The 25,163-nt window shown below is 57.2% G+C and overlaps 1 protein-coding gene across 18 annotated transcripts in view; it reads right to left on the bottom strand.

Annotated features, from left to right (window-relative positions):
* The window catches only part of LRRFIP1 (LRR binding FLII interacting protein 1), a 122,119-nt gene that overhangs the window by 32,795 nt on the left and 64,161 nt on the right, over positions 1-25,163 (bottom strand). For 6 of the 18 annotated variants that reach the window (XR_009866035.1, XR_009866057.1, XR_009866039.1 and 3 more), the window contains exons 5-12: positions 24,612-24,656; positions 23,918-23,968; positions 21,653-21,691; positions 17,005-17,064; positions 14,056-14,118; positions 10,040-10,123; positions 7,800-7,865; positions 3,545-3,622 (exon numbers count right to left, since the gene is read on the bottom strand). The exons of 3 other annotated variants lie outside the window; for them this stretch is intronic. Coding sequence is in view for 2 of the 15 variants with exons in the window: in XM_062193868.1 (XP_062049852.1) it covers positions 3,545-3,622; positions 7,800-7,865; positions 10,040-10,123; positions 14,056-14,118; positions 17,005-17,064; positions 21,653-21,691; positions 23,918-23,968; positions 24,612-24,656 (486 nt within the window). In the remaining 13 variants the exon portion in view is untranslated. The remainder of the gene's footprint in view (positions 1-3,544; positions 3,623-7,799; positions 7,866-10,039; positions 10,124-14,055; positions 14,119-17,004; positions 17,065-21,652; positions 21,692-23,917; positions 23,969-24,611; positions 24,657-25,163) is intronic. 9 more of the 18 variants (XR_009866038.1, XM_062193870.1, XR_009866045.1 and 6 more) reach the window with 8 other exon arrangements.

Here is a 25,163-nt window from a genome sequence, read left to right as displayed (position 1 = left end):
TGGACAATGCCAGCGAGCAGCAGCTGATTGGCATGCCTCATTTTGGGGGTTATTTTTCTTTAATGGTGTGACTTCCCCTTTCCAGTTCCAGCTCAAAAAGCTTATGCTGTGGGCTGGGGCGTATGGCACAGCAGGTTAAGCTGCCGCCTGCAATGTCGGAGTCCCATGGGTGCCGGTTCGAGTCCCACCTGTTCCACTTCTGATCCAGCTCCCTGCTGATGTGCCTGGGAAAGCAGTGGAAGATGGGAAGATGGCCCCTGCCACCCACATGGGAGACTTGGAAGAAGCTTCTGGCTCCTGGCTTCTGCATGGCCCAGCCCTGGCCACTGAGGTCATTTGGGAAGTGAACCAGCAGATGGGAAATTCTCTCTCTCTCTCTCTCCCTCCCTCTCTAACTCTACCTGTCAAATAAATAAATAAAATCTTAAAATGAAAAAAAAAAAAGGTGGAGTGCCCCTGGCCTGATGTCCAAAGCCAGGAATGAGAGCTGTGACATATCTGAACCTGAGCCTTGTATCTCCCTGCCCCGTGCTGCCTGCCATGTCCGGCGTGAGGCCAGGCGGAGGGTCGCCTGCCCCTGCCATGACCTGCAGCCCCGCCCTCCCTGGGAGGAGGCCCAGGGTGCACCCAGCCACCCTGCTCCTAACCGCAGCAGGGCCAGCACAGCACTGCCACTCTGTGTTGGTCCAGCCCAATGTAAACACACACACCCACTTCCGCTGGTCTTAGGAAACAGAAACCGAGCAGAGCTGACCCAGGAGGAGCATCGATCTGGGAGACTCTGGGAGACAGGGCTGGCTCCGCTCCACCCTGCAGGCCCTGTGCAGACGCCTGGTGCTGCTGGCCCTGTCCATCTCCTGTCCTTGGGGTGAACACGGGATACGGATCTGACGTGTGTCCCCTCTGACATAGTGATCTGATATGGGATACGGATCTGATGTCTGTGCCCCACGTGTCAGAGACGTCCCCGCAGGCTGAGAACCCACAGGTCAGTGCTCCCCACACGTGCCAACAGCACGGCAATCGGCCAGGCTCTGTCAGACGAGCCACGGACTCAGGGAAGAACGGACGCCAAGCCACTCGGCCAGGATGAGCTGCAAAACCGGCCTGGTCCGTATGGGTCTCCAAGGGCGGGCTCAAGCACAAAGTAGGACGTGGACGTGGTTCTGAGCCTTCTCCGCTAAAACTCGGAGCTGACAATGGAGAGGGAGCCTGAGCACAGGAAGGGGCCCGGAGCTCCTCCACCACCGCTTTCCACCCAGGGGCCCAAGGAGAAACAGCAGCAGCTCCCTCCCCACCAGAGGAGAGTGTGGTGGGGGTGGGGTCCGGCAAGCCACCCACCAGGCCCGCAGTTACAAGGAGATGACCCACCTTGTGTCATCAGGCCCCGGTGGTCATCAGGCCGACCGTGTGTTATGTGAGCGAATGTCTCCCTCACTAACTGAACAGCATGGGACAGGGTGGGCAGGGGCACAGAGGTTAAGTCACCACCTGGGACACCTGCAAATGCATCCGAGTGCCAGGACCGTGACCGGGCTGTGCCGCGACTCCAGCTTCCTGCTAACGTGCACCTGCCACGCACGAGGGAGGCCGGGACTGAGTTCCCAGCACCGTTTTGTCTTGTGGGTATCTGGGAAGCCAACTGGCAGATGGCGCTATACCTCCTGGTTTGTCTCTCCAATAAATCATTTTTTACAAAGTAAAGCCATAGCTTTTTGTCAACTAGGAACACACACTTTTCCCCCAGAAAGTAAACACTAGAGAGGACCATGCAGAAGGATGAGGGATTCTGCGTTAACTTCACGGTGGAAGATACCTCCTCCTGAGCTCGGCTACCTGGCGCTGCCCGAGCGTGAGACCTCAGCAGGATGACGTGGACTCAGGGAGACGCGGACGTGAGGGAGACGCGGACGTGAGGGAGACGCGCCAGGGCAGTGGCCTCAGTGAGCAGGGAACCCTCAGCCCACAACTACTGCCCCAGGTCATCTTCCCGACAGCACAGAAAGCACTGGCCGGTTTTCCAACGGGAAGTCCTGGGACCCGGGCAGCCGAGCGCCTTCCTCCTGCTGCCTGGCTGGTTCTGGGGGCTCAGCTGGGAGCAGCGAGGCTCCCGTCGGTGGGGAAGGCACAAGCGCACAGCCTCTCACGCTTCTCACGGCTGGCCTCCAGGAAAAAGGGAGACAAACAGCACCCGTGAGACCAGGTGGCACAGACGCCTGTGTGCAGAGACAGGTGTCTGCCACCAACACTGACACCCACACCCATTCCTGGGAGAAACAGCCTCTTGTCTCCTCCCCCCCGCCCCCCCAGGGCTGTCCTGGCTCTCCCTCTCCAAGGGCAGAGCACAGAGAAGCATGTCTCTGGCACAGCAGAGGCACCGCAGTCAGCCCAGTGAGGACCGGCCCTGAGCAGGGGCCTGGAGCTATGGAAACAGGCTCTGGGGGCACGGAGGCCACTGCAGCCAGCGACGTGAGCTCAGGGTCTTCTCCCAGAACAGACTGCCCTCTGCGTGCGGTGTGAGACTGCAGGGTTGTAAAAAAATGAATCTGTTTTAAAAGCACATCCCTGGCACTGCCGTGAAATGTCAGCCAACCGGGCAGCTCTGTGCAGGAGGGGGCTCAGCTCCACAACAGCCTCCACGGAGCGGGTGCGAGGCCTCAGTGCTGGGCGGAGCCACAGCGGAAGGAGCTGGGTACCCGGGCTGAGGGCCACACGCGCACCTCCCCACGGCTGGCAGCCCTCACACGAGGGGCCAGGAAGAGAGCCGCTTTGTCCTCGCTGCTCCTTGCCCTGCAGGGCTTAGCGATGCACCTGCCACAGGCCCGAGGGCGGTGGTTCCAACATACACCTCCTCCTGCAGACTCGGCCCGCCCCTGCCCTGTGTCCCCCAGGCCCAAACCATCCCTAGGATCCCGGTGCCGAGAATGACGCCGTAGCCTTGGACGAAACCTCGGCCAGTGGAACCTGTGCCTGAAATTTGAAGACCCTCAGGGGGAGATACAACAATGAGGCTCGAGGGGCGGGGCCACAGACAGGGGTGTGTCCTTAGAGTCACGCATTCTGCCCGACCAGAGCGCCCACGGCAGCATGGATGGGGCAGGACCAGGAACGTCAGGGCGTCTGCGGGCCCACACTGGGCCTGGTAACAGATAACATTTCACACACAACATTAAACGTCAACCCTTCAGAATGGTAAATAGTAAAGAGCCACACGCCCAAGCACCATGGCTACATTCCTCCTCCCGCTGGACAAGGTGCCCCTCCTCCATGCCCTGGGCTCTGTGCACCAACAGCTTCTCACACCGTCCTGCAGAAACCCAGCGATGCAATCCTGACACCATCACCCCACAGTAAGAGCCTAAACACGGAACCACCGTGTCCCAATCCTGTTCTCACCGGGCCCCGAAACAAAACGCAAAGGAAAAGCCGCGGCCCCTGCTTCTGGGTTCTGAAGGAGGAGGTTCACTCACAGGGGAGAGCAGAGCAGCAGGAGGGGCCGGCGAGAGGAGCGCTGGGCGGCAGCGGGGCCCGAGGGCTGACTTACCACGGGGCTGGCCCGGGCCGAGCTGGCCCTGGAGGAGGCGCGGGAGCTGGAGGTGAGGTGGCCGCTGTACTCCGAGGGCTGCCCACGCAGCCGCCGCCGGGACACGCAGACAGAAACAGAGAACAGGGTCAGCAGAGAGGCAGAGAGCAGGCAGCGCCCGAGAGACCCCCCCATCCTGGCCAGTGCAGGAGTGCGGCGGTGGCACCCCACACCCACTCAGAACACAGCAGAGAGGCAGAGAGCAGGCAGTGCCCGAGAGACCCCCCCCCCCCCCAGCTACGCCCACTCAGAACACAGCAGAGAGGCAGCCACGGTACCACGGGGGCAGAGAACTCTCGAGTTAGTAGGAAGAACACGACAGCAAGCGACCGTTGGAGCCGGGTGTGCACACGGAGACCTCCGGCCCTCAGAGCTGATGCTCAGGACATGGGGAGCAGCGTCTGCATCGCGGCGCCCGCTTCTCCACCGTGACTGGTAGATCGGGCCGGCTTGTACCGAGTGCCCGGCTACCTTCCCCCCGGCTGCCCGTGCGTGTGTGCGTCCGGCTGCCTGCCCATCCATCTAAGCTTGCTCCCTTCAGGCAAAGGAAAACAACTCAACTCCCTGGAATCCGCACCCTCCTAGCTTATATTTGCATTCCTGTTTGTTCTAGCCTTAGTCTCTGCGTGTTATTCAAAAAAATTTCCATTTTCCTCTTGAGCAGGCAGGGTGGCAGGAGGTGGGGAGGCAGGATGTGAGCAGTCCTAGGACCCCGGGTGCACCTGCCGGGTCATCCTAGGAGAGCGTCTTTGAGGAAGACCCAAGCAGACCCTGTGGCTGAAGGCCCCGCCCCTCCAGTCCCTGGGCCACTGCAGGATGCCGGGAACTTCTTGGAGAACTACAGGTGACATGTTTATTGCAAATTACAAGGAACCCGGGACTCCTCAGGGTGCCACGGTTCTCATCTCAAACGCCACCTTTTAGTCCACCTGTTTCCGCACCCAGATGCAACCCCCCCCCCCATCCCCACCTGAGGTATGGTGTCCGTTTTGCTTCCTGGTGAATGTCCAAAGGCCACCTGAGGCCTGGCACACTCAGGGAAGGTTTGTGGAGTGAGTGAACGCCTTCAGCGGCAGACTGGAGACAGCCACCGAATGCTAACTAAAATCCCTGAACGTTCTAGGGGGCTGCAGGCCAGATGGGCTGGCTGCCCTGGCTCAGCCTATGCACACTCACTCCTTTATCCAGGGACAGGTGCTCCAGCAAGCCTCTGGGGACACACCAGAGGCAAGACATGGCTGCCCCATGGAGCCTCACCTCTCAGTTTTATGGCTCAGAGTAAAGGAAAATCCTGAAGTCGGTGCTTACGGCAGGGTTTCACCTTCGGGTACACGGATACCAGACACAGGCACACTTCCCGCTGTGGACAGACCCCACCAGCTTCTCATCACTGTGCCCTGGTTTGCAGACATGAGGGACTGTGGGTACAAGAGCTGACTGCTGACCCAAGTTTGCCTGGGCACAAAGAGCTCTTGGGCCACCCACCCTGACTGGAGCACACAGAAGGGAGCAAGCGTCAAGTCCAGGCCCCCACGGGCTGTGGGCCACCTTATATGTTCGAGTCACGTGGCTGATGGAGGCCTGGAAGCTCTGAGTTCGAGCCACAGCTTCCTCTCTGGTTGGGCATGTGACCATGGCAGAGCAGTGGCCATGGCAGGGCAGTGGGCGTGGCAGGGCAGTGGGTGTGGCAGGGTAGTGGGTGTGGCAGGGCAGTGGGCGTGGCAGGGCAGTGGGCGTGGCAGGGCAGTGGGCGTGGCAGGGCAGCGGGCATGGCAGGGCAGTGGGCGTGGCAGGGCAGTGGGCGTGACAGGGCAGTGGGCGTGACAGGGCAGTGGGTGTGGCAGGGCAGTGGCCATGGCAGGGCAGTGGGCGTGACAGGGCAGTGGGCGTGACAGGGCAGTGGGCGTGACAGGGCAGTGGGTGTGGCAGGGCAGTGGCCATGGCAGGGCAGTGGGCGTGACAGGGCAGTGGGCGTGACAGGGCAGTGGGCGTGGCAGGGCAGTGGGCATGGCAGGGCAGTGGGCGTGGCAGGGCAGTGGGCGTGGCAGGGCAGTGGGCGTGGCAGGGCAGTGGGCATGGCAGAGCAGTGCACGTGGCAGGGTAGTGACTGTGGCAGGGCAGTGGGCGTGGCAGGGCAGTGGGCGTGGCAGGGCAGTGGGCGTGCCTGCTCTGACAAGGCAGCAGGGAACCACAGGGACCACACACAGGTGATGGGGACACAGATTTTCCTCTGGAGGACACTTTCTCAGCTCCTGGATCAGCGGAGCCATGGTGACAACTGCATGTTCGCTTCACACAAAGGCATCAGCTCTTCCTGGGGGGCCAAGTGCCCCAATGTGGGGTCACCGTTCTACACAGCTCGGGGGCAGCCCGGGGCCTGAGGTCATAGCAACTTGAAGCTGATGCCTGAGGGCGGGGCCAGGTCCTCCCCCGGCCTGAGACACAGCCTCCTCACCAGGGAGTGGGAGCTGCTCATGGCCACCCCACAGCGGCTCGCCCAGAAACTAAAGACACTTAGTATCCCTCCGAAGGGTGCTGACCAAGTTCAGGGACGAGATGAGAGAGGGCAGGGGCGCAGGGCACCGCCCTGTTCCTGTCCCTCCCCCCCCTCAGGACGCCACTTTGCTGCCGAGGACGTCCCCGGGTTCAAGGACACCAGCTGTTCCAGGCACTGCACTCAGCGCTCCCTCTGCAGGGCAGTGACGCGCTGGGGGCCTGGCGCCCCGTTTGTGTGGCCAGGAATTTTTCCTTAACGCAGGTCTGGTCGTCCCTCCCAGGGAATTCCCACAGAGCCTGAAAGCAGACATCCCTGCCCCACAAGAAGCCACCAGCACCACCCTGAGGGCTGGCCACCCCCAGAGCCCTTCCCAAAGTGATCTACAAGGACACGGACGAGACGCCCTCCTGCCAGACACCACAGGTGCCGCCCAGGCTGCCAGGACTCACCCAGGGCCAGGGAGAAGTCCCCTCTCAAAGCATTGTATGCTCTGCCTTTTCTGATAAAAGAACATCACTTAGTTGTGCTTTTTCTGGGCCAGGGCCAGTTCACGCTTCGGCACGGTTTACGAGCCTTCCAGTACCTACAGCAATGTTTCAGAGCCGGGAGAGATACCTCACCCAGTGAGTGCGTGAGCTCCACCACGTTAAACGACACACGCGATATCAGAGTGGAGCAAGGCTTAACCAGGTGCCAGCAAAAATGGACGCTAGGTCAGCTTAGATTTGATAGTCACGAGTCACATGTTTTTAAAAGAAAATTACAGGTTTGATGAACTTTGTAGAAACTGAGTAGCTATGACAGTAGAGAAACAGCAGGGTACATCACAGAATGAGAGTTAGGCCACCAGGCAGCCAGTTGATTTCAACTGCAGGCCCCTCCACCACTGACGGGGCCGAACGCTCCGCTTCCACGGACCCAGGCCAGGCATCCGGGCCTTCGCGCTGCCACAGGCTCAGTCCCAGTTCTCATTCACTAACCAGCAGATGTCTACTGTACAGCTACTCCCTGTAGTGTGGTAACTGAGTCTATAATGTTAGAAGAAAGGAGTCCAAAGACCACACATTTACAGTATTCTGTCTTCAAATTTGTTCATCTTGGGGCTGGTGCTGTGGCACAGAGGATTAAGCTTCTGCTTGCATCACCAGCATCCCGTATCAGGGATGTTTCGACTCCCAGGAGCTCCATTTCTGATCCAGCTCCCTGCTAATGGCCTGGGAAGGCAGAGGAAGATGGCCCAAGTGCTTGGGTCCCTGCTACCCATGTGGGAGACCCGGAAGAAGCTCCTGGCTCCAGCTTGGCCCAGTCCTGGCTGCTGGCTGCCGTGGTCATAAATAAAGCTTTTTTAACAAAATCTGTTCATCTTCCTTGATTATCCAGAGGCAAAATAATCCGTGGCCTGTTGAACTCTCTTCTGTCCCCTTGTGTTATCTTCAGACCCCTTCACTATGTGTCAGGATGGTCAGGAGAGCACAGAGAACTCCGTCAAGGTAACTCTCCCCCTGACCCTGGTGCAAACTGAGTGAGGATGCTAAACCAGCCACCAGCATCCCACGGCTCACATCACCCAGGGCTGTATCTCAACAGACAATGGAGACGAGACAATTTGCTCCCTATGGCTGCCATGCCCTCCCGTGGCTGCACCACACCCAGCCCAGTGAGCATCCCCAGGGCCATGTAGCAGACGGGAAGGCGTGGGCAACACAGACAGTGCCTTACAGCGTGGGAGCCGCCGCCGCTGCCCCGTCGTGCCCTCGTGAGGCTGCTGTCGTCAAACACGGATGCCTGCGACCAAAACAGACAGTCAGGAGGGGAGCCCTTCCTGCCCGAGCGCTCCCAGAAAACTCTGAAAATGTAAGGAAAGGGAACACGTGCCGGCGACACCTGAAAAACATCATGCAGGCCGGCTGGAAACCACCTCTTCCAGCTCGTTGCCAAAGAGCTGTGGCACCGCACCGGACACAGGCGGAAGTCGAGAGGAGTGTCAGTGCCCGCTGACTCACGGGCAGTATCCAACGGAACATTTAGATCTATCACTCCCACAGGCATTCCATGCTAAGTCAACCCTTGTTAGTCCAGATTTAAAATAGGCAGATAACCGAAACACGGTGGCATCCCATGTGATCTTTCAAGAATCCCTCCATGCGATGTGGCTTTGCAAGAAAAAAATTAAGTCATGTTTATTTAATGGTTTTAATAATTTAGAACTCTGTAGAAGTTGCTAACGAGAAGACAGAATATTTGATTAATTAGAAAACGCTGTTAATCACAGTGGGTGAACAGGAGCTTACAGTGCCACTCATAGCGATGGCAGACTTTGTCCAGTTTACAAGAACTTTAATGTTACTCATTTCTCCATGAGAACACACTGGTTTGCTCGGCCACGTGTGTACCTGACCCATAAGCCAGCAATCTGATGGAAACTCGCAGCTACTGACAACACATTTCCGCCAGCTTTGAATATCTAGTTGTAAGATTCCTGCAAGCCTGAGTCCCTGTATTTAGAAATTCCCAGGGTAATACAGTAGCACGCGTTAGCATCCGTTACACTGTCCAGGCACTAAAAGCCATCCTTCCTAAATAATGCTGACCAGACGGGAGTTGTCAGCAGGGGTAAAACCCACATCTGGCCAAAGGGGGCTGACAGCGCCCAGGGCTCCTGTAAGCTCCGTGGCAACCTGCAATCCCCCGGCGGAACGGGAGACACACGCACCCTGTGACTCCCCGCAGGCCAGGCGGCGCTGGATAGGCAGGAGGGCTGCAGGAGGAGAGCAAATGGCAGATTTTAAAAGCCTTGAAGAGACAGCGACCGGCAGCAGCGTGAGGGCCACCGGGGTGGCCGCAGTTCCCACGACAGCCGGATTACCAGCCAGATTACCACAATCAGCAGGGAAGGGCAGCTGGCTGGCACTGCACTCCCAGCAAAGCAGAGACTAACGGAAAGTTTACCAGAGAGCTAGGAAAGGAGTTTTAACTTGAAATAGTAAACTCTCCCAACATCTGAACCACAACTGTTCGCTAGTCATTTCTTTTTAGGCATTCCTGGAAGAAAGGGCTGGGGAGTGAGATGGATGTGTTACAAGGTCACCACCACCAACCATGCCAACCAACCCAGGTTAATTCAGCTCCTGGGTTAATTCACACACGGTGTCCACACAGCAAGAGGGCGGCACGGCAGCCGGGAGCGGCCGTCCAGACACCCCAGGGCTGTGGGGCTGCTCTGGCCAGCCGGGCTGGTCTTTCTGGAAGAGCTGGGCTCCCTGTGAAAGGGCAGCCCTGGCTGGGGACCTGGGACAAGCGGGGGAGCATGCTGGTGCAGAGACCTCACCGCACACCAGGAGCAGGCCGCAGGGCGGGGCTGGGCAACGGTCACTCGGCCACTCCAGTCCACACACCAGGGGGATGCGGGTTCAACCTCCCGAATATGATGGCCCTGGGGCCTCTCACACTGACTTCCAGGCACCTCGGCCGGACCTGAACCTGGCCTTGCACAAACAGGAAACCGGCAAGAGCCGCAGAAACGGCACCGTCCTGTTGCCCTGGCCACTTCTCTAGGATGGAGCAGGCAGACTGCGCAAAACCCTTCCAAATTGCTTCCTGAACACATTCACAGGAGAAAAATATTTTTTAAAAAAACAAATCAAACCCCAAATGGGGAACAATTGCTGGAAAAGGAGGAGAGACCCAAGAGACCAACTTTGTGGCCCTGAGTTTTTGAAAATACCTGTTTAGTGGCACCCTCCTCTTCCTCAAGTCCTTTCTTCTATATTAGGTCCTAGATTTTTTTAGACACTAAAAAAAAAAAATAATTGAGAAGAGGCTGGGCAAAAGAAGTCAAGGCAGCAAAGCCGCTCAGATCTGCCCTGTGGACTTCATATAGAGGAGGCTGGAGCATCCACCCCACGTGACCCATGACTCGCAGGAAAGACAGGGAAAGTGCGGTCAAACAGGGAACAGACCCGGCTTCCAGGGTAGGCAGACAGGGCTCTGGGAGCAAAGCCACCGGAGGGGAGGCCGGGGTCAAAGCTGGACCAGGACGGGCCCTGCAATCAGAGGAAACAGGTGAGAGAGGGGGCACGGGGCTCATACCCACACCATGCCTCAACGTCACAGCAGGGTCACACGCCCAGACACCATCTTCCACGAGAAACAAGGACACGCGCCCATCAGGGCATGGGGAGGGGAGACGAGGAGGGAAGTGCAGGCGGCCAGGGCAGTTAAGGACAACAACGACCTGTGACCAGATCACCGACAGAAGGGAGAAGCCCTCGGATTTAACTCCGACAACAAGGTCTCTGCAGCGTGAGCTCTGGTTTTAGAGCTGGGTGGGGAGAGCTCCCAACTAAGAACGGCAGGGACATCGGCCTCTCTTTATGGACCAAGTATCTGGGGGAGATGACCCCTGGGCCCGTGGCCTCCTGGGTAAGGGACATCGGCCTCTGTTTAAGGACCAAGTATCTGGGGCAGACGACCCCTGGGCCCGTGGCCTCCTGGGTAAGGGACATCGGCCTCTGTTTATGGACCAAGTATCTGGGGCAGACGACCCCTGGCTGCGTGGCCTCCTGGGTAAGGGACATCAGCCTCTCTTTATGGACCAAGTATCTGGGGCAGACGACCCCTGGCTGCGTGGCCTCCTGGGTAAGGGACATCAGCCTCTGTTTATGGACCAAGTATCTGGGGCAGACGACCCCTGGCTGCGTGGCCTCCTGGGTAAGGGACATCAGCCTCTGTTTATGGACCAAGTATCTGGGGGAGACGACCCCCGGGCCCGTGGCCTCCTGGGTAAGGGACATCGGCCTCTGTTTATGGACCAAGTATCTGGGGCAGACGACCCCCGGGCCCGTGGCCTCCTGGGTAAGGGACATCGGCCTCTGTTTATGGACCAAGTATCTGGGGCAGACGACCCCTGGCTGCGTCGGCCTCTGTTTCTTGACCAAGTATCTGGGGCAGACGACCCCCGGGCCCGTGGCCTCCTGGGTAAGGGACATCGGCCTCTGTTTATGAACCAAGTATCTGGGGCAGACGACCCCCAGGCCTGTGGCCTCCTGGGTAAGGGACATCGGCCTCTGTTTATGGACCAAGTATCTGGGGCAGACGACCCCTGGCTGCGTGGCCTCCTGGGTAAGGGACATCAGCCTCTCTTTATGGACCAAGTATCTGGGGGAGATGACCCCTGGCTGCGTGGCCTCCTGGGTAAGGGACATCGGCCTCTCTTTATGGACCAAGTATCTGGGGGAGACAACCCCTGGCTGCGTCGGCCTCTGTTTCTTGACCAAGTATCTGGGGGAGACGACCCCCGGGCCTGTGGCCTCCTGGGTGAGGGACATCGGCCTCTGTTTACGGACCAAGTATCTGGGGGAGACGACCCCCAGCCCCATGGCCTCCTGGGTAGGTAGTCACATGATGAATTCGCATCTCAGACAGTTTTGGGTGGCGCAAGTCTGTGCAGTATCAAATGAAAGGATCGCTGATGGGCGGCCACAGGCTCACAGGAGAACAGCTCGGCCCTGGAAGATGAGTGCCTGGACAGCACCCCTGCTGGACCCAACGGCCAGAGCTGTCCTTCCTACGCCTTGAACGAGCCACAGCAAAGTGACCTCAGAGGAGGTGGGGTGGGGGAGGCCTAGGGCAACAGGGAGAATCTAACACAGATCCTGGAACATGTTCCAGACATTGGAGGACATGCCTCACGCAGAAGCCACGCTGTCACCCACTCTGTGCAGGCAGACGGCAGCAGACCACGGCCCACGTGCAGCCAGTGTGCTGTCCTGTGCAGGACCTGCTCCCGACGAGGGCAGTCTTGAATAGCCGGGAGCCCTGGACCCGAGTGACACCTTTTTCTTACTGTACTTGAGTGAGATGGACCAAGACAAGAGGGTGCAGGCACTGGCACCATGGTGCAGCCGGTTAAAGCCCCAGCATGCAGCGCCAGCATCCTATATGGGCACTGGGTTCAAGTCCTGGCTGTTGCACTTATGATCCAGCTTCCTGTTAATGTGCCTGGGAAAGCAGCAGAGGATGGAGCAAGTCTTTGGGCCCCTGCACCCGTGTGGGAGACCCAGAAGAAGCTCCTAGCTTCGGACCAGCTCAGCTCCAGCTGTTATGGCAGGGAGTGAACTAGTGGATGGAAGACCTCTCTCTATGTGTCTACCTCTCTCTAATGCTCCCTTTCAAATAAATAAAATAAATCTTAAAAAAAAAAAAAAGACAAGGGGGTGTGCAGGAAGGGACAAAGTGCCTGTAGAGATCAGCTAGAGCCAGAACGCTGAGGGTGGGCCCAGAGCTGCCAGGGACCCAGGAAAGCCCTGGGGTGCTTGTTTGACTGGGTCAGCTCCCGTGTTGGCCTCCAGCCCTCTGGATGCAGGTTGTTGTCATGAATTGAAGTTGAGTCAGATACAATCTGGACGTGGGAGGGTAACTCACATCTGAGTATGCGCTACACAGCTCCACCTGCAGGTCACTCGCTCGGTGTTGGTTCCCCAACACCATCTTCTGTGTTAGAGCAGGTGTCTCTGCTGGTTGAAAAAGAGGCGGGATGGGGCCGGTGCTGTGGTGTGGCGGGTGAGGATGCTGTGCCGGCATCCCAGGTGGGCGCCGGTCTGGGCCTGGCTGCTACACTCCCAGTCCAGCTCTGCTAAGGCCTGGGAAGGCAGTGGAGGATGGCTCAAATGCTTGGGCCCACGTGGGAGACCGGGAAGAGGCTCCTGGCTTCAGCTCGGCGTAGCTCTGGCCACTGCGGCCATCTGGGGAGTGAACCAGCAGATGGAAGACCTCTCTCTCTCTTTCTGCCTCTGCCTCTCTGTAACTTTGCCTTTCAAATAAGTAAATAAATCTTTAATAATAAAAAGAGAAAGCGAGGAGGGGATGAAGTTTTCTAAGTGCCTGCCCCCTGCAACTGCAACATTCTCCCCTTGAATCATGGAAATATCCAAACTCATTTCAAGGTGGTGCAACCCACAATTCTTGGGTGCTTCCAACTGATCTCCAGTTAAAATTCACCTGTTGGGGGACAAAAGGGCCATAACAGTGAGGGTTTTATCATTATAGGAGGCAGGGGCAGAGGCAGGAGGTCGGAGATCAGGCAAAGCGGCAGAGGGGCAAGGAGCTGCTGGACCACTGGGCCCCTTGGCAGAGGGAGACAGATGAGGCGGGAAGAGGGGGAGGAGGCGACAGTGCGGCACAGGAGGATGCCCAGAGGGGGACGGGAGGCAGGGGCTGGGCCACTTATTCTGGGGATGTTTTAGTGAGGACACATGGGACGGGGTGGGGGCAAGGTCAAGGCCATCGACACCTGACTTTCCTGTCTGCCTTCGGGGGTGCGGGTGCCCCCTGCGCGCTGGCCGTGGGGTTGATGCCTGCAGGTGTCTCCGCTCTGGGCACACGGTCTGCCTGGCTTTGTCGCGCTCCCCTGGGCTACGCCTGGGTGGGCCCATTTATTCTTGGAGGTTCACACTCCCTGGTGTGAACTTCCTGGTGCAGAGTCTCTCGCTGCCATCCTGCTGCTCACCTCCTCACGGTGGCACTGGGATCTCGCACGTCCTGAAGTGCAGGCTGCTCGCCTGCCCCCGTGCGACCCCAGGGCCCCCCCCGTGTTCTCACCTGAGCTAGACGGCTAATTCTGCTGGGTGAGCATGAGCCTCTCTAGGACAAACGCGGACCTCGATGATCTAGAAGTTGTGTCTCCAAGACCCCGCCTGTTCTCACAGCCCGTGGAGGAACACGACTGTGCACACAGTGGATTCGGGGTGCACGTGGTTTTCACTCCTGGTGTAGCCCCTCCCCGAGGGACAGCCGCGACGTCTGCACGCTCCCTACAAAGTGACCTGTTTCCAGAGACTCTCAAGGAAAGAGCTCCAGGGTGTTCTTGTTTTTCCCTTTTGATTAATTTTAATTAAACACACACACACGCACACTGCACGCTACAACACCTGTAGTTTCTGGAGAGAGGATGTGAGAGATTTAAATGGAAACCAACCAGCTTCTCCTCCCTGGGTGAAGACAACGTGGAGAATCTGCCATCACCGCCGTAGCTGGAACTCTGGGCACCAAGAGGAGAGGACGTTAACTGGGGAGCACTTTCTTACCACCCCCAAAGCCCTGCCGGTCCCGCTCAAAAGGCAGAGAGAGACAGGGACACAGCCAAGCTGGAGCAGCGTCCCAAGGTCGCTGATGCAGCTGAAGCATCGAGAACCAACGGGCACAGGAGCAGCTCTCCAGGGCAGAGGCTGGGCTGGCCCTGTGTTTCAGAGCTCACACAGCAATGTGCTACCGCGTGTGCAATTCCCTCTTCCTCCTGCCGGGCCGTCCAGAAGCCCCCAGCTGACCTCCCCCATTTGGGTCACTCAACCTCCCAATCTTTCTTTAGCTCAGCACACCTGAAGGCTATGCGCATCCCTGAAGCGCCAGGGAGGCAGGTGGAGAGGAGAGGGCCGGCTCCCCCATCAGCAGAGAACCATGATCCACGGAGGGAAAGCACCCTGCCGGCTGTGTCACACTGGGTGCACGCTGTGACAATGTCAGACCCGGCGGCCAGCGCCGTGGCACAGCAGGCTAAGTTGCTGCCTGTGATGCTGCTGCTCTGCTTCCCATCCAGCTCCTTGCTAGCGCACCTGGGAAGGCAGCGGATGGTGCCCCAGTGCTGGGGCTCCTGCCACCCACGTGGGAGACTTGGTCCGGCCCTGCCCTGGTCATGGCAGCCATTTTAGGGAGTGAGCCAATGGATGGAAGGTGTGCGTGTGTGGTGTGTGTGTGTGTGATCTTTTCAAATAGATAAATATGGGACTGGCGCTGTGGCGCAGCGGGTTAATGCCCTGACCTGAAGCGCCGGCATTCCATATGGGCGCCAGTTCGAGACCCAGCTGCTCTACTTCAGATCCAGCTCTCTGCTGTGGCCTGGGAGAGCAGTAGAAGATGGCTCAAGTGCTTGGGCCCCTGCACCTGCGTGGAAGACCCGGAAGAGGCTCCTGGCTCCTGGCTTTGGATTGATGCAGATCCGGCCACTGTGGCCAACTGGGGAGTGAACTATCAGGTGGAAGACCTCTCTCTCTCTTTCTCTCTGTCTCTCTCTCTGCCTCTCCCCTCTCTGTGTAACTCTGACTTTCAAATAAATAAATGTCTTAAAAAAATAGATAAATACATCTTTAAAAAAAAAAGCCAGATCCAAGCAAAAACACAGGTATGAAAGTTACAAGGAAGACACAGGGTGCAGGCCAAGTGACCAGCAGTTCTCTCGGCACCACCTGGTCCCAGGTCTGCAGTGTGGAGTCCTGAGCTCATCTCTGCCAGCTGCTCCCTGCAACACGCCTGGGGCTACCTGACCTGAGCGGCGCCGACACAGGCAGGTCCTTCCGTTCTCCAATCGCTGTGCCTCTGATCATTCTAAAGCCCCTTATAGCCAAGTTCATCCTGTGGGGAGCCGTTTCATAACCAGGTTCTCGATTTCTGGAGGCATTACTCGAATCTTAGCTAAATCACAAAGTGCCTTTTTGTTATATTAGCGCAAAAATCATAGACTACAAACATAAACTGTATGTACAACACAGCTTGATGGCAAGGCTATACTCCAGAGAGAACTGGCACTAAAGACCTTCTAAAGGGGCTGGCACTGTGGTGTAGCGGGTAAGGCCACCACCTGCAATGCCAGCATCCCGTGTGGGTGCCGGTTCGTGTCCCGGCTGCTCCACTTCCGATCCAGCTCTCTGCTAACGCACTTGTGAACATCAGCAGAAATCTGCTCTAGTGCTCCTCCCATGTGGGAGGCCTGGATGAATGTTCTGGATCCAGGCTTTGGCCTGGCCCAGTCCTGGGGCCATCTGCCCCATCTGTGACCATGTGGGGAGCAAACCAGTGGATGGACCATCTCTCTCTCTCTCTCTCTCTCTCTCTCTCTCTCGTTGCCTCTCCCTCTCAGTCTGTAACTCTGACTTTCAAATAAATAAATCAATCTTAAAAAAACTTCTAAAGTAACTTCCAACCCTGAACTATGATTCAATGTTGCAAAACGGTCATGAATTTTCCAGGGAGGGAGGTGAGGGCTCCTGTCCTGTAATGCTGAGCCCAGTAAGAACTGTCACCCTCTGGCCTAGACACACGGCCTGCTGGGGGCTCCCATCCGTGAGTGCTATCGCTTTACAAACACACAGCAGGTGCCAACATAAAAAGAAACACCAATGGGGGGACACAGCCTTCGAACCGGAGGTTTTTAAAGTCTGGAATGAGAGACTTAGGTGAAACATGGTAACAGCGTCGTCAGTCTGGAATGGGAACGAGAAGGCAGCAGCCACCTGTCAGGCAGCTTCGGAGAGCTGAGCCCACTCAGAGAAGGAGGGGCCAGTGTCACCCCTCTGAAGCCCAGCATAGCCCTTACGTGCATATACAATATTTTAACATAGCATAGTTAAAGCACATTAAAACAAATGCTATTTTACACGATTAGAAAAATTTACAACCCAAAGAGAAAAAGGAAGCAGTAAGACTTCAGATTACATAACACACGGCACCCCGAAGCTCAATCACGTGTCCAGTCCAACCCTTGGACACCGGCAGTGAGCGCCTCCTTGGTACATCCCGAGGCCTCCGTGTCGCCCTCCCCCTCCACAGAGCCAGGCTCTGCCTCTCTTCTCCTCCCCACCGCTCCCCCTGCCGCCCACCCCTCGACCATGTTCCCGTCTCTGGGAAACACAGGCTCCCAAGTATTTCTTGAAGACGAACACCAGTATCACAACCGGAGCCGTGAACGGCCGTGCCAGGCACGCACCCCGGGCAGTGAGTCACGGCCCCGTCTTTGATTCGGGATCTGTTTAACTTCGGAGGCGCTCACCCCCATCGATGCTGACCCGCTGAGAGTGGCCCAGCTCTAAAGCGCTCCCTCCCTCTCTACCGCGTGCTAGGAAGAGGCCTGCTAACCGCAGCGCGGACTACTAACCCTGCCAGATCTTCTGCTCAGGGACTGTGGGCCACACAGCTCTGCGTCGTAGCCGTTTGTCTGTTTCAGCGGAAGAAAAGAGAGAAAGGGCATGAGTACAAGGACGAGGACACAGGTGGGACCAGCGAGGAACGGGTGGAGCACAGAGCACACATGGAGCTTTCTCCCTGGAGCGCGGCGATGCCAAGCCCGGGAAGCAGAACCCTGACAGCTGGCGACAGCCTCCATGCTCCCGTCCGTGCCGCCACAATTCAGGAAAACGAAACCAGCGCCACCAAGCCAGCGCTCAAGTCACCTGTCCCTGCGGAGTGCAGCCGTGGCCCCGCGTGGCCAGGGTTATGGCGGTGCTGCGGCCTGGGTGCTGGCAGGGGGCGGGGATTCCGCCTGGGCCAACGAGCTTCCCTCCCCAGGTTCAGGTTGGCTCATTCGGCTCATTCGGAAGCCACTTCCCGAGGTTCAGGAATGGCCTCCGCCCTTTCGGTGACTAAATGCTGAAGATCCGCATGGGAACGTGCATTTTTTTTTCATTCACCTGGTCTTCCCACTCTACGTTTCCAGATGAAATCCAAATGAGATCCTATAACGACCTCACAATTTGTCCTCCAGAACAGCAGAGAATGACCACAGGGCCACCATCCCTCGGGCCCCAGTTCTCAGCCCCAGCTAGGGACCTTTTCGCTGCCCAGGGCCACTTGGATATTTCTGACATCATTCAAGGCCATACAGAATGACCAACTTAAAAACTAGCCTAAGGAGTTGTTGAGTTTCGAGTCCTGCCTTGGCAGGGCCGGGCCACGTGATTTTGAGGGCTGTGTATGGCCCGTGGGCCTGCTAAGCCAAACAGGCCTTCTAGAAACGCTCTGCTTTATCGGTGTGGGCATTTCTGCTGATTCCAAACAAGAGCAGTGATGCACCAGAGGAAGAGACCCCGTCCTGGGGCGGGAAGAGGAGGAGCCGTCTGCACGCTGGTGCGAACGGCGGAGACGCTGGGGTCACAGACAGGGGCTGGCTCCAAAGGGAAGGCTCTGCCATGGGACCTCAGGGAGCCCTGGACCCCATGCACCCCCTCCCCAGCTATGACACTTCACACAGCCCCCATGCAGCGCACATGAGAACAGAGTGAGTGCCCAGCACGCTGCCCTCACGCGGCACATGCTGAGTGGACAGAGAAGCGAGCTCTGCGGAAGACGCCTGGCACGTGGGGGTCCTGGCTGTGGTTCCTCATTCGGGGGTGGGGGAGGGGCTTTTTCACAGCCATGACGTCACACAGAATAACCGATTCTAGAGAGATTATGAATCCAGACTCAGGAAACCTTGGCTGTCAAGCTATATCCACCTTCGTGTCAACTCAGAAATTACAATTAACTTGAAGTTTCTAAATGAAACACGAGAATGCACACACGCCCCCTTCCACATTAAACTTGGAAACGAGTAGAAGGTTTCTGAAACTTCAGAGTAAAAACCTTTGGAGACTGGCGGGAATCTCACTCCACTGAATTTCCCTCTGTGTCTCCCCAGACAAGACACATGATGGAAACGCACATCAAGACTGGCTAATTTAGACCTTCGTCTTATTCCCTTGTTATCTCGTGAGAGACCAGTATCTGGGAGACGGTAACACCATCATGGTGCTAAGGTCTCCCAGTGCTCAGGGACTGTTACCTGGATGACAAACACCGTGCCGGGCAAGCCCTCTGGTCTCCACTTCTGCCTACAGACAGAGCGCACCGGGCTCCTCCTGCAGGCCTCCTCCTGCCCCACCGAGCCTCCAGCATGGCGGAGGGCAGGTGGGAGCCAGGAGAGCCAATGCACGTGCTGACTTGTCCACTTAACCCTTCCCAGCCTCCACGGAAACACAGGAGAAACTCTGCAGCCTTTTTGGAGCTTCTGCCCTGGTCTGGGTGAAACTGCCACGGGGAATCTCTTCCTAGAATGCGTTCCCAAACCCCCAGGGCCTCGCTGGCCTCGTCCACACTACCACTGAGCTGGATCCTGGGTGTCTGTGCTGTGTTTAGGGGGCCGGGGAGGGCCTTTGTGGCATAACAGGGCAGGAGCACCAACAATGAGCCGTAACACTGCAGAGTCCAACCTCAACTTCATCTGAAGTCAGGCACCCAGGGCGCAGCAGCTCTGCTCTCCGCGATTCTTTAGCCAACATTCTTTACTGTGTGGCTTTAAATGGTACACAGGCTTGTTCCCTTGACGGTGACCGGCTACAAGGCTGCGTCTCAGGGACTGGGCAGGCCACTGCGTGGGGGTCACCTGACCACACAGAGGAAACCAGGAACCCCAGGGTGAGGCCCAGGAGTGTGGATTTTAACAAGCTCCCCAGGTGACTCTGAGGTACAGTAAGATTCTGACAAGACCAAGAGGCATTTTGTACCAGAGGGTAAACACGATACAGGAGTAAATGCTTTGTCAAGACGGCCCTCGTCCTGGTAATGGTGACTGGTCAGCACATTAATGACCAGTGTGCATACAGGGCCATCACCGCGTCTCACAGGATCATCCAAACACCAACTGTCACCATTTTTATTAATGACATTAGACATTGTTTTTCTATGTGAGTCAAAAGACAGAGCACACCGCCTTGCGGCGCCGGCACACCGGGTTCTAGTCCCGGTCAGGGCACCGATCCTGTCCCGGTTGCCCCTCTTCCAGGCCAGCTCTCTGCTGTGGCCAGGGAGTGCAGTGGAGGATGGCCCAAGTGCTTGGGCCCTGCACCCCATGGGAGACCAGGAGAAGCACCTGGCTCCCGCCATCGGCTCAGCGCGGTGCGCCGGCCGCAGCGCGCCTACCGTGGCGGCCATTGGAGGGTGAACCAGCGGCAAAAGGAAGACCTTTCTCTCTGTCTCTCTCTCTCACTGTCTAAACTCTGCCTGTCAAAAAAAAAAAAAAAAAGACAGAGCACAAAGGGCATTAGAGATGGGAAACAGAACTAGAAAGGCAAGGCTTCCGAGTACAGTACTCGATGCCATTCCGTCCAATTGAAAAAGGGGGCAGAGACTGAAAGTAAAAACAAAGTTCAACATGTGACCACTAACACGTGTGTCCACCCCATCATGTGACCACTAACACGTGTCCATTCCATCGTGTGACCACTAACATGTGTGTTCACCCCAACGTGTGACCACTAACATGTGTGTCCACCCCATCACGTAACCACTAACACGTGTGTCCATTCTATCGTGTGATCACTAACACGTGTCCACCCCATCATGTGACCACTGACACGTGTCCATCCCTTCGTGTGATCACTAACACATGTGTTCACCCCGTGTGACCACTAACATGGGTGTCCATCCCTCACAGACAGGCTCTTAAAACCTACGTGGAGTTGAAAGTAAGCGCTCACTGCTGCTGGGCTCGTGCCCTACAGGACAGAGGTGTCTGTTCCTGGAGGTCGCAGCCCTTGATCAGGGCCACTGGGGAGGTCTCTGGAGATAACTCAGCCAGCTACTCTGCGAAGGGCACTTCCTGAATCTTATCACACGGCCTCTAGCGAGTCCTCCACCTGTCAGGCTAAGACCTGCGCAGCAGCTCAGCACCAGCCCGGGTCCACTCCCTCGGCTACGCTCTGCGTCCTCAGGGCTCAGCGTGTGGTACTGTTACCATCCCCATAACAGTTTGCTAAGTGACCTTGAAATGCAGTGAAATCAATGAAGCAGAAAATGCCTTCAGGCCAAGTCCTCAGCGTGGCGTCCTAGAATCCAGGAGAGCAGCGCTGGTACCAGACACCACCGCGCGGCTGTGCTTCCCGGTGGGGTGGACCTGCCTCCTTCTAAGCATACAGCTTCCAGTTCCAGAACACAGAAGGCACGGACACCCTCAGACAGGGAGATGGAAGAGCAGCACAAATCAAACTGCTGTGTTTGTTACGGGCCCTGGACCCTCCTCACGGTCACTCCCTGGCAGGAGAGCCTGCTTGCCTAGTCATCGCGAACGGACACAGATCGGAAAATAACAGATTTTCCACCAAGTACAAGGACTTCCTATCTCATCTTCTAAAGCAAACTTGGAGGCTTTGGGAACTCTTGCTCCGACACAAGTTCCCCGAAAGCTAAACAGCACCTTCGTCACCGGGGTGGGGGCAGCTGCAAACGGCTGAGCGCTGAGTGAACACTCGGGCACCATCCGCTGCAGAGCCCGTCCACGAGGCTATGCCCAGAGGGCTCTGGGAGCATGGGGTCCACTCCAAAGGCTGACCTGCCCTGCTGACCTTACAGCTCCCAGGGGAAGACTGGCGGGTGGGGCAGGCGTCTGGCACAGCAGTTAAGTCACTGCTTGGGGTGGAGGCCTGAGTCCACTTCTGATCCGGGTTCCTGCTAATGCATCCCCTGGAGGCAACAGGTGACGGCTCAAGTACAAGGGTCCATGCCACCCACGTGGGAGACTTGGACTGCGTTCTGGGCTCCTGGCTTTAGCCTGACTCAACCCTGGCTGTTGTGGGAAAAATGGGGACTGAACTGGCAGATGGAAGACCTTGTCTCTGCCTTTCAGATAAAATGAAAATTAAACAATAAATTGGTAGCTGGACGCAGAAGCATGTGGCCTCTAAGAAAAGCACCATGAGTTTAGTGGGGACCCCGTGGTTACCATCTGTCACTGCACACAGCGGGGCCCACAGCACGCTCCCCTGACATCTCACCCAGGTAGGGGCACGCCCATATTCCATGTCAGGCTGCGACTGTCAGGACAAGACGACGGACGGCAGAGGAAAAGAACAGAAAGGAGAGTTGCCAAACAATAACAGTAATAATAAATTAAAAGCTACGTAAAACATGCAAACAAAAAGCAAGCAGTCTTTAGAATCGTAGCGGAAATGCCTCCTCCGTGACTCCTACGGCTACCATGAAATCCACTATCACTAACTGAAACGTCCCCGCCAAAGGCTGCTCTAACTCATGAAGTCTGAAGTCGTCTGTGCAATCCGACTTCCTCCTCCACGTCATACATGCTAATTATGTCAGGGAACAGGTTAACAGGTGCACTGCTGTCAGTTCTTCCGTGAGGAAAAGTAAAATCCTGTGAGAGCCAGCATCCAACGTTTCGGAGAGGACTTCCACACAAACACCAGCACAGCGAAATCTGCCTTTTTCAGTGTTTATCCTCCCTGCCCGTGGAGTGAAGGGGACCTGGAGTTTTGAGAATCAAGCAGTAAGAGCTGGGATATTTATTACTGGGACTTCACATTTATAAAACAGCACAAACCGATGCTGCGTGGAGATGTCGTGAGATGTGACTCCCTCCGGGGCACTGCCGTGCTTGACTGCGCCAGCCGGCACAGGATAGAGCTCCGGGCAGGCCAGCACATGGACAGCAGGCGGCCCACGGGGCCCTGGCAGCAGGCCTGGCCTGGTCACTGAGAACTGTGACCCTGAGCAGCCTCTTAACCGCTCTAGGCGTGCATCTCTGGGCGTCTCATCCCCAGCACCCCCACCCTCAAGCCCCGGGGTTTCTACAGCCCGTCTGCTTCCGTGACAGGATGGGCAAGAGCAGTGCGGCGTGTCAGGGCCTGACAGCTGCTCCCGCCCCTTGTGACAAGATTCCTTAAATACAGTCAACAGCAGGCAAGGATGGCGCCCAGCAAAGCCATTCAACTCGTTTCCGGGTAAAGTGACTGCCAATGAAGGCCTGCGAGCGTACCATCACAAAGCAGAAGTACTGCAATGGTTTTCCACGCCGTGGGGTCAGGAAACCCTCAGAGAATCTTAAGAAAGCGGAAACTGCTTTCCCAGGAAATCGTGAGTGTGCCGGAGGACGGAGGGCCTGACCAGGACACACCTGAGATGTGGATTCTGCTTGCTCCTCCCGCTCTCCCCCTCATCCGGCTCTGCGCTCACCCTTGCCACCCAGTCACGTTCCAAACCCCACAGTCGGTTCTTCGCTCTGTCCCCACTACACTGTCCTCCTGCTCCCTGGACCCCGTCACGTCTGCACCTGGCCCACGGCTCGGGCAGGCAGCGCCCTTCCTCCGCAGTGCCTCAGGCCGTGGTCAGCGAGGAAAGCACCGTGACAGCCCCGAGGCACTGCTGACACGGAGAAGGCTCCCAGCAGCAAGGGAGCGCTTCGACCAGCTCCATTTCGGACCCTAAGTTTCTGGCAGAACCACTGTGGCTGTTTTTGGCATGCTGGCAGCACATCACACACCTCAAATCAATCACACACTTAGTGCAGGCTAAGAAGCCACAGACTGGCAAACGACTCCATTGTGGAAGACAGGACAGAGACCAGGAAGTCACAGCACTCAGCAAAACTGGTCTCCACTTCCCCACATGCACCACTTTTTCAAGCACAATGACGCAAGTCTTGGGAATGCTTAAGGAAAAATACAGGTCTGTGTTTATCAGCCGTGCAGCTGCCCTCAGGGAGAGGTTTCATCAGAGCCCAGAACGGAGAGGCTGCGGAGGGCAGACCCAGGTCGTAGGCATCAAGTCCAGGTCCACCTTCCCCCAGGTGGCCGAGGGCAGCCCTGCATCCCCAGGGCTGCCCAGGGATGACCCTAACTTACAGCCACCTTAACTGTGACCCCCACTGTTTCTAGGGGCAGGGTCGTGAGTGGGCACACAGAGGTCGTGCAGGATGGAGCAAGCCGTCCCCTTCCTGTTCCTCGCAGCCACAATGCTGTGACACGTGTTGACCGAGGACGGGCAGCGTGGGGACGTGGACAGACACAAAAACTGATGACTGCCACCCTTGGGAGGAAGGTAACAGCCAGAGCGCCCGCTGCACGCTAATGGTCTCCCTGCAGCAACCAGGAGCAGTGCCCCACCCATCTCAAGTAAGCGTCTTGGTTGCTGGGCAGTGACTGTCGGAGCAGAGGGGGCTGGAGGAGAAATCCGAATGCAGGGGGGAGAAGCAGAGGGCCCGCCCACGCGCCGTGCCATGCACCGCGGCGGCCCCGCTTACTGACCCGCAGGCTTCCGCGACTACCCACTGACATGCGCTCGTCTTCATCAGAAGCCTAGTGAGAGAAGGAAGGAAGTAGCGTGAAGTGGAATCAGCACACACGGGGGCGCCGACGTGGCCTGCCCGGCCTCAGGGGCAGGCGGCCGCCTCCAGGAGCCTCAGCGGGCCGAGGCCCCCGGCCACTCGGGCTGGGCACGCTCTGCACAGGACTGTTCACAGACGATACAGGCTGAAGCAATTTCACTGGCGTGGTGGTGTCTACATCACAGGCAACACACAAGGTATAACTAAGCCTCTGTGTGGTTAATATGCAAATTATTCACAGCAAACAAAGCACTCCCGGAGTGAGGACTGTGTTAACACCCAACCACTTCACACACGCACACGCTACTCACCGGATGTACAAGACAACGTTCAAAGCCGAGTCCACGGTCTTTGTTTAGGTAACGTGAGGGGTTTTCAAAAAGTTCATGGAAAATGCGTATTACGGAAAAGCTATGCATGAACTTTAGATGTTCTTGCAGCAAAGGAAACTTCGCTTTAATTCTACTTTTTCCACAAACATTTTCAAGTTCCCCCGCAGTAGCAGTATTAGGAGAGCATTAATTTCTTTCGTAAGCACCACGTATATGTCAGCCATCAGAAGCGCACGCCAGACTCGAGTCAAACGGGGAGGGGTAAACAAACACGGTACTGACCGAAGCGGTTCTTCTGGACCTACGGGAGTAGCGCTCGCTGTCTTCCTACCGAAGCAATGAGGAGACAGCAGAGGAGGTTAGACACACGCAGGCGCGCCCCAGCGCGGCGTAACACAGACACCCTGGCCTCAGTGTCACACAGACGTTGGCTTTGCTCTGGTTCCAGGCTTCAGCTGAACACAGTGGGGGAAGGGGCGGGGCTCTTGGAAACAGAAACCATGGGCCTGCTCCACTGCGGCTCTGCAAACAGTGTGCTGGGGGCAGACCAGCGGCCACGGAAATCAACGCGCAGAACCTCCTCCTTCTGGGGGAGTCAGAAGGTAAACCGCCTCCCCCAGAGCCCTGGCCAAGTTACCGCCTGTCTGCTCTGTCTCGTGGGTTCCAGGGCACACACAGCCGTCCACACTGGGGTTCTCTAAGCTGGGGTCTACCTCTGACCACACCTGCTCACCCTGTCACATCTGTCGTCAGCATTTTAAGACTGGTGCCGCTCGAGCCTACAGTGAAGGCGGACGCCACCGACCTGTGCTCTGCCACACAGGAAGTGTGCGC

Source organism: Lepus europaeus, chromosome 1, assembly GCF_033115175.1.
Source record: "Lepus europaeus isolate LE1 chromosome 1, mLepTim1.pri, whole genome shotgun sequence".
NCBI classification, from domain to species: Eukaryota; Metazoa; Chordata; class Mammalia; order Lagomorpha; family Leporidae; genus Lepus; species Lepus europaeus.
The sequence above is the reverse complement of the archived record's forward strand: the minus strand, read 5'-3'. Positions and strand labels throughout refer to the sequence as shown.